Source organism: Helianthus annuus, chromosome 9, assembly GCF_002127325.2.
Source record: "Helianthus annuus cultivar XRQ/B chromosome 9, HanXRQr2.0-SUNRISE, whole genome shotgun sequence".
Lineage (NCBI taxonomy): Eukaryota > Viridiplantae > Streptophyta > Magnoliopsida > Asterales > Asteraceae > Helianthus > Helianthus annuus.
In genome coordinates this window covers 158288511-158297509 of record NC_035441.2, presented here as the reverse complement: position 1 = coordinate 158297509, position 8999 = coordinate 158288511, and the positions used below count along the sequence as shown (strand labels likewise).

The 8999-nt window shown below is 38.0% G+C and overlaps 1 protein-coding gene across 1 annotated transcript; it reads left to right on the top strand.

The window, feature by feature from the left end:
• Window positions 1-6757: 6757 nt before the first annotated feature.
• LOC110876604 (transcription factor CSA) lies at window positions 6758-8243 on the top strand. Its single transcript, XM_022124769.1, has 3 exons — window positions 6758-6875; window positions 6955-7302; window positions 8026-8243. The coding sequence occupies exons 1-3, from the start codon at window positions 6758-6760 to the stop codon at window positions 8241-8243; spliced, it is 684 nt and encodes a 227-aa protein (XP_021980461.1).
• The last annotated feature ends 756 nt before the right edge of the window (window positions 8244-8999 follow it).

Below are 8999 nucleotides of genomic sequence, written 5' to 3'. Positions count from 1 at the left end.
GTGAAACTGACCGACGTTGAGGGTGAACTGTTTCAGGTGAAGCTTTCTCAACAAATTTCTTCTTTGGAGCATTTTGGCAGTTTCTGATGATGTGCCCAATTTCTCCACATTTGAAACAAGTTCTCCTTTCAACAGATTTTGGAGAACTTGATTGACCACAAGATGTCGAACTCGTGGAACCCGAGGTACTAGCCTTTTCATCACACCCATTTGTATGTTGAGTGTAATTGTTATCACTGTTACGTTTTAAGATTGTCACTTGTTTTACAAAATCCGTGTTAGACTTGTTCTCAAAAGTTTCAATCTTATCAGTACCCTTGGATGACACGAACTTGACATCTTTTGCTTTCTTTTGAAAACGAGCTCCTTTTGTTTCAGACTTCATCTGAGAGACCTTATGCTTTTGAGCTCGTTTGACTGGCTGTTTACCATTAGAAGCAGTAGGTTGTTGAGTGGTTGAAGATTTTTGTTTACCAAACTGTTTTCTAATCTCAGCCTTAGGAATTGGATCACATTGTGTTACCACAATTCCCGGAAGTGTTTTTCCCAAAAATTTGTTTGTGTTGTCTTCAAAGACTTTGTCAATCAAAGATTTATTTACATTTTTAATTGGAAAAACGTCATCTGAGTAGATTTTATTATCTCCAACCAAGGTATACAACACATTACTGCTTTTAACAGTAGACACACATGTCTTATCAACTTTGACAGGATCAATCACTTGCTTCTTAACAGATGGAACATCAGGAGTATCAGGATCACAAAGAATGTGATTCTCTCGTGGAATAACTACTCCTTTCATCTTGTTAAGTGATTTATCCCGTTCACCTACATCCACTTCTGATTCATCATCCGATGTCTCATAGTCCTCGATAATTGGAGGACTTTGCTTCACGGATGATGAAGTTTCCGGTTGCTCAGAAGATGTATTTGAAGAATTGTCCGGTTTGAACCCTAGGCCAGCAGCAAATTCCTCAACATCAAGAGGCACACTGGGTTCATACCGAGGCATTTCCTCCTCATCAGGCATCTTGGTATAATTGTTCATCAAGGGGGGCGGACATTTCTTATACCCTATGCCTTTCTGATTTCCTTTCGGTTGTTGAACATCGATGATGTGATCAAGCACAAATTGGGAGTTAGAGTAACTATCCAATTTCTGTTTGATCGCATCATGCTCGCATTGGGCAATGGCTAATTGCTTTTTAGTTTCTTCCACAATGTTAATATATTCATTTATACTTACTTGCTTGTGGTAAACTACTTTGTTAACCTCGGACACATTTTTCTTTAATGTTTCTATTACAGATTTAAATTCTTTTTCATTCCGAGTTAAAGCCATGTTCGCCTCTTTGCATTTCGACAGTTCAATAACCAAATTCTGGTTATGACTATGAAGCTTTTCTGATTCAAGCTTCATATCAGCACATGATTTACAAACACTAGGAACAGGAGGTTCAGAATTTACCTGACTAGCAGAGGCTGAACCGTTTGCCATAAAGGCAGTTTGAAAAGAAAAAGCTCCATCTTCAGAAAATAACTTCTCCATTTCCTTTGATGCAGTAGCCGCCTTTCTAATCAGAATTGATTTCTGACATTTAAGCTCATCAGCTTCATTCAGTAGATCCTGAATATCATCATCTCCTTCCTCCTTCTCATCAGGCTCTGAGTGATTATCCCCAGAAACAGAGCCTTCTTCATCAGAACTTCCAGAATAACCAGAACTGTCATCACTTCCAGAAGACTCTTCTTTATGAACATGCTCGATGATCTTTGCATAACAAGCTGTTCCACTTCTCTGATCATCATCACCAAACTGAACTGACCAGTCACATCCCTCATCTGCTTGAACAGCCAAAGCCCGATTGTGATTTGAAGTTCCAGACTGGCCTTGATTGTTATTAACTGCCACCATCCTCCTCTCACGGTTCTCTTGCTGGGCATTCACATTTGTAGCACTCGTCTGGTTTCTGAAAGGGTTGTGATTGCCATGTTTTGTTGGTAGGGTGCACTCACGTTTGAAGTGCCCTTTATTACCACAGTTGAAGCATGTCACGGCGTTGATATCAAACCCATACTTCGTATCTTTCTTTCCTTCCAACGAAGTTCTACCAGTACGAGCCATAAAGTCTTTGGCCCTTCTAACCGCACTTGCAAAAGCCCACTTAATATCCATCAACTCCATTTCTTCCTTGTCGATCTGTTGATAATCTTCATTGGTCATGTTGATGTTTCCAAGCTGACCTGCTACCAATCCACAGTAAGCACTGACCATTGTATTAATAATTTCCATGTGCTCCTTAGCAACTTCAATGTTGAGGTGTGAAAGGTTTGAATTATCGACTCGGATTGTGTGAGGATTTTGAGGTTGAGGATTGTTTGTATAATGAGCCTGCTGCTGTTGTTGTTGTGGAGGTTGGATTTGTGGCTGTGTTGGAACAGGAATGTAAGACCTCGGATCGAATTGAGGTTGTGGTGGAGCAACCGTAGACTGAGGAAATGGAAAGGAACTTGTGTTGGACACAAAAGCAGTCTGCAGTTTAGGTTGCTGTTGCTGAGCTGCAGCGGATCTTGCCAAAGCATCGAAGCCTGGAAGGTACATTTCTGTATTCTGAGGAGCTGGAGCACGCCTTGCTTTCCTGATTTCTTCATCATTTTTATGTTCCAGCTTCTGAATGAACTCGTAGATATTAACCGTGTCTAGAGTTCCAGTGTGCTTCAACAACTCAATAAATGAACTCCATTTTGGAGGCAAAGCGTCAGCAAACCTATTCACCATGTCTTGTTGAGTAGAAACAACCCCATAAGCACACATTTCACTGATCAGATGATAGAAACGGGTTGTCATATCATTTAGAGTTTCGTTTTCCAAAAACTGAAACGATTCAAACTCTTTCTTCAACAAATCATGACGAGACTTTCGAGCAGCTGCATTACCTTCTCCTCTAGCTACTAAGGCATCCCACAACGTTTTCGTGGTCTTGCAGTATGAGAACTGATGATAGATATCTTTGTTGAGTGCTTGTGTAAGTGTAGCAAAGGCCTTTTTCTCCAATTCATAAGCCTTCTTGTCATTTTCCAGCATGTTGGCATAACCTTCTGAAGTGGACGCAGCAGTTTCAAGATTAGTATTGAACGCATTGATGAAACACGTCCAAAGATCGGTGCTTTGCCCTTGAACATACGTGTGAAAACGGTTTTTCCATGATGGAAAATCGTTCATATGATTTAGCTTTGGTGGACGATTGTTGCTGCCCGTTTCGCTCTCACTGATCAAAAGGTTTTGAATGCTTTGACTTTGATTGGATACCAAAGCCCATTGACTTGGACTGATTGATGGCGGTGGAAACATACTTTTTGCCCAAGCGTCAGCAGAAGTTAGTTCTTGACTAGATTGTGAGTTCAAACTCTAATCCCAAGGACTTGTACAACTCATTTTGATCAAATATTAATAGATAACCTACACAAACACAAACTGTTAAATGCAAACAGACCCGAAATGAAAGATACAACCTGGTTCGAAAGATCAATACTTGTTCGAATGATCAACAGTGTTCGAACGATCACTGTTGAGTTTCGAACAATGACTTCGAAAGATTGACGTCGAAAGACTGACCACACGAAGGATCCTTATCTTTCGAAAGATGATTTCGAAAGATTCTCCTTATATTTCGAACACAGATCTCGAAAGATTCACCAATACGAAGGATCCTTATCTTTCGTAGAGTAACAGAAGCTCGAAAGATGTATCCTACGACAAGATTCCTTGGCTCGAAAGATAGAACACAGACTTCGAAGGATATTCGAAGGATGGGTATCTGTCGAGCCTCCTTGATCGAAAGATTATCTTTCGATGTCGAAGGATGTCTTTCGAAGAGCTCTGACACAACTGAAAAGGTGACAGGTTGGTGAAAAAGGTGACAGGTTGGTGTACCAACTTTCGGCAGAAGGGATGTTCTGCACACGATTTTTCACCAACTTTTTGACTTTCAAACAAGATTTCCCAAAAAGGCAAATCTTATCCAACAAGTCCAGTCACCGGAGATAACCGGAATCTTGGCCGGAAAATTCAAAGTCACTTAAAAAAAAGTTTTCAAGTTACCCAACCCAACCTGAACACACCCGAAAGGTTTAGAACACGTTTTTCAGTTTTAAGATACAAGAAAAACCACCAAAACGGGTGCTACACCTAGTGTCCAAACACACCAAGAACTTGAACAAACCCGGTTTTAAACAAGGTAAAGAGCCACGGCTCTGATACCACTTGTAGGTCCCTTTCCGGAGGATGACGAACCTAAACCTTGTTATACAAACCTACTAGCGAGTGCGGAATCCAAGCTAGCAAGCAAACCGGGATGAAGCAAGTATAAACACAACACACAAGGTTCACCGATTAACACCAATGTATTAATACGTATGAAGGTTTCGGTTACAAGCACAATGTTTACAAATCTAACTTGCAAACTCTCAAAGTGTGTGTGTGTGTGTTTCGGACAGAATGCTCTCAACTATCTTTCTGTCTGTGTGCCTCTGTCTAAGTGTCTAAGTAAAACACAACACACTGCATGGGTATATATACACCCAGCCCAGGTTGACATGTCCGAAGGATTCGATAGATGGTCGAAGGATCATCTATCGACTACAAAGCTTTCGAAGGATCAGTATTCACCTCGAAGGATGATCTATCGATCATCCATTCGAAGGTTCATCTTTCGAGTTCATCGAAGGATCAGCATTATCCTTCGATGTGCATCCTTCGAGCCAGACAAATGACAACCTATAACAAACTGTTTGACCAAGTCAATCCGGAGGATGGTTGACTCGGTCAACTTACAGACTAACTAGGACATCGTTTACATATAGACCGAATACAGACAAAGTACAGACACAAGTGCACCAACAGAACCACTAGATTGGGATCAATGATATAGTTTCAAATTCTAAAGTCTCTATGTAAAATTGGTTTGGACCGTTCATGGTCGTTGGCTTAGCTTGTATGTACAGCTGGTTTTTCTAATAAACATGAGAGGCTTTGATGGTGTGCGGGGAGGACCTCCGCACAAGGTCCGCGATTTCGAGAGGCATGCGAGTTAAAAAAAATCCGATACGTATATGTTATTTTTTCTAAATAGTAAACACATAACACTTCCAATATAAGCCAATTTACAAATCATTTTTTATGGTTTAGAATTTAGCCCACTTGGAATTAGGTTTATTGAACCCAATACTAATTTGATTTTTTTTTAAATAATAACAAAACATAATGAAAGGGCACATTTTTTCAAATTCGAACAGGGTATGTGAATTCTCAGAGACGCCTCTGCTAATAAAATTAGTCTTTAAAAAAATTTGCGAACATAACTAATACACCGGGCTTAATGACAAATTAAATAATACCTCCAACTCAAATGATTCACTTTTTATATTGCAGTACTTGGTGTTCTTTTAATCATTTTTTATTTATCTCTCATTTCCAATTGATAAACTTAGTTAACTCGGGTTTGGAAAACGTGAATTGAAAGGATCAGAGAACGAGGGGGAATTAAAATATCAAACTTTAAATGTTATATTTGCCAAATAACCTCAATCTAAACCTGACCTTTTAAAAGGATTAACATGTTAATTAGGTTTTTCCTAGTGCTCAAGAGAAATTATCTTTTGTAGAGAGATCAAGGTTTAATCCTTAAAGATGCAAGTATTTGGGGAAAAAATTAGCTGCTCAAAAATGAAAGGATTAACATGTTAACTTATTTAGAAAACGAGCCATGTTCGATACGCGTATCATGTTCAGTTTGACATGATTATAGTAAATGGATACCTTTTTTTCTCTTTCTCGTGTTTGGGTCAAGAGAGGAATTAGTGTCCATGGTTTAATTTTAAGTGTTATGGAATCACGCCCATAGTGAGGTGACAACCTTTTAACCGGCCCATAGTGAGGTGGCAACCTTTTGACCGTAAAGGGCGTGAAACACCGCTACTAGGGGCGTGAAATCCCCTTTGGGTAACGCCTGTGAGAGAGGGAAGAATTGTGAGCCCTATGTAACCAACCAATCAGATGCATTCCCTTTTTATATTTTTCAAATTTAATTAGCTTAAATATTATTTTAGTGGGTGATGGGTAATGAAAACTTATGAAATTATATTAGATACTAAAGATGAATAAATGAATAAGAAGTTATGCTTGTTAGTGATAAAATACGCACTTTTAGACTTGATTGTAAAAACGAGCAAAACCGTTACACATAGCTTTAGTAAATCATTCATGTTGATAACCTTTCTAAAAACGCCCAAATAACTCATCACTACAGGTAGTCTTAGATTCGTATACATATCTTCCGGTTTCTCTCTCATCTCGTGGTTGAATCTCAATATGTGTGCACCTTTTCCTTCCATTAATAGAGGAACAACATCGATTGCGCCAAGAACATGAATCCACCATGTCACCACCCTCGTGTGCACCAAAGTAATCTTGCTTTATTTCCCATAAATATTCACAAAATCTAAATTGTGTCTTTCGTCAAATAACGAAAAGTTACATGTTTTCTTTCGCTAATTACAGCGATGCTATTCACAACCAAAACAATTCATCTTTGACAATGAAAATCGCACAAAAACCATATGAGTACGCAAAAAACCCGATCTTTATCCAAAATTTCACATGGGTATTAGATAAAGATTTCTAAACATGCATGCTAATTTAATATATTCTTTTTATTTTAGTCAAGAAGCCCGATCAGAAGACAGTGGTTCAAAACGAATGATCATGATCAAAGGCCATTGGAAGCCATCAGAGGATGTTAAGCTAAGAGATCTTGTAGCTCTTCATGGGCCAAGAAATTGGAATATTATTTCAGACCAACTTCCAGGAAGATCCGGTATAGCCTTTATCAATTATCATCACAAAATAATCTTTAAATAAGCTCTTGTATAATCTGTGTGACATGTTAAATTCAGGTAAGAGTTGTAGACTGCGATGGGTTAATCAGTTGGATCCAAGGATCAAAAAGACAGCGTTCAGTAAAGAAGAAGATGGCATTCTAATAGCAGCACATGCAGTGTTCGGCAACCAGTGGTCTCAGATCGCTAAGTTTATTCCGGGGAGAACTGACAACGCAATCAAGAATCACTGGCACGTTTTGAACGCCCGGAGACACAGAAATGTAGGAGTTGTTTCTTCTTCTGGTTATGTTCATCCTCGTGTTTCAGGTTATAGTAGTAATGGTAGTACCATTACTAACTTTGGGAAATCATCTTTGATAAGTGAGGGTACGAGTTTCTCATGCGCAAACACGCCCGCTTCAGGTGACTTTTTGCATTCTTCATTATGTTTGACAAATAGAAAGTTTGCTGTCAGGTCGTCCTGACTCCTGAGAATCCTTGAAACAGGCTAGTAGAGAAAGGGGATCCTTAAAATGCAATTTATTTTAATAGAATATAAAAAAAGCTCAAAATATATTTTTTCTTTTAAGTGTATATATGCAATTTATTTTAATCCTTGAGTTCGCTACTATGGTGAAGGACCTATGTCAAACATGCTTCAAAAACCTTCTGGAATTATGAAATCTCTATACCACATATATATATATAGGAGCTTTACGTATAATATTCTTTAATGTACGAGCATACAATATCAAATTACATATATTATAAAACTCAAAATCCTAATTACGCGTGTTGAAAAACAATAATCACGTGTGTTGAAAAAACATAATCACGTGAGATCCCTTCCGCGGTTAGGGGTACCGTGCAATTACCTTTTAAAAAAAACATAATCACGCATGGTTATGATTTTTCGACATGTGTGATTATGTTTTGAGTTTTATAATGTGCGTAATTTTATATTGTACGCTTGTACGTTAAGGAATATATTGTATTTTACACTTTCACTATATATATACTATATATATATTATACCTTTATGATATGCGAAAAATTAGAAAATTCTACATTAGAGTATTATTGGAGTGGTGTGAGTTGGTTTTTTTTTTTTTTTTTTAATCTTACTATGTGTGTTTGGTTCTGTAGAACTAGCCAGTTGTGGTGGTGTCGATTACAACAAGGCTATGGAGGTGAGTTGTATGGTGGAATCAAAAGCATTCATGTCTTCACCATTCGGTGTCACCACAATTAGTCCTTTTGTGAATTTGCAGTTGAACAACGCAAGCCATGTCACTGGTGGCGTTGCCATTGTCACTCCACAACCACCAATGCCGTTTATCGACTTCCTTGGGGTGGGGGATTGAAGATTTTCTCTTCTTCTTGACTTTAGGATCAAATAAATTATTATTAACTAGTAGTATTTAATTTGTAGTTTTTTTTTTTCTTTCTCTAACAGGCAACATGAATGTATTACAATACGCTGTTTTGGTTACCAATTAAGAATAACAAGGAGCAAGAGAAAATGACGTAACTAGTCAATTTTTGATGTGTTTATATTTGTATCATAACAATTTCACACGTACGATTATGATGTCGATCCTACACTGCACATGATTGTGTATCAATTTTAACTTGTATATAATCGTTTACATTCGATGATCATGGAGATCATATGTTGCACGAATTAGTATTCAGCTCATATTAATATATTTTTAGTTGTGTATATGTTTGTGTTTTCACGTCTACCATTTTTTGTTCTAGTGTTGATGGTATCTATGTTGTACTATTCAAAAAATTATATTATCAGTATTGTAACACTAAAAACAAAATCTAAGTGTGAAGATGTGAATTAAATAGTCACTGTTAATAAAAGGTTGTGACGCCTACAAATAACAGCGAATTAGAGTAAATCGCAAAACTACTTAATCATTTTCCTGGATGTGTCTTAGGGCCCTGGAGAGTGTCACTTCGGAGTATTCACTTCGGAGGCAAAACCCTAATGAAGAATAAAACGAAAACCGATATGTGTTGCAGTGATTAATCAATCTTCCTCACATTCACTTTAAACGTAAAGGGTTCAAAACTCCTCCCTCCCCCCCCCCCCCCCATCTCTAATATCG

Excerpts from the sequence above, each read along its gene's own strand:
- LOC110876604 (XM_022124769.1), top strand. The coding sequence starts at position 6,758 with ATGATCATGATCAAAGGCCATTGGAAGCCATCAGAGGATGTTAAGCTA. Across the intron at positions 6,876-6,954 it reads CCAACTTCCAGGAAGATCCG|GTAAGAGTTGTAGACTGCGA; the intron begins GTATAGCCTTTA and ends TGTTAAATTCAG. Across the intron at positions 7,303-8,025 it reads CGCAAACACGCCCGCTTCAG|AACTAGCCAGTTGTGGTGGT; the intron begins GTGACTTTTTGC and ends TTGGTTCTGTAG.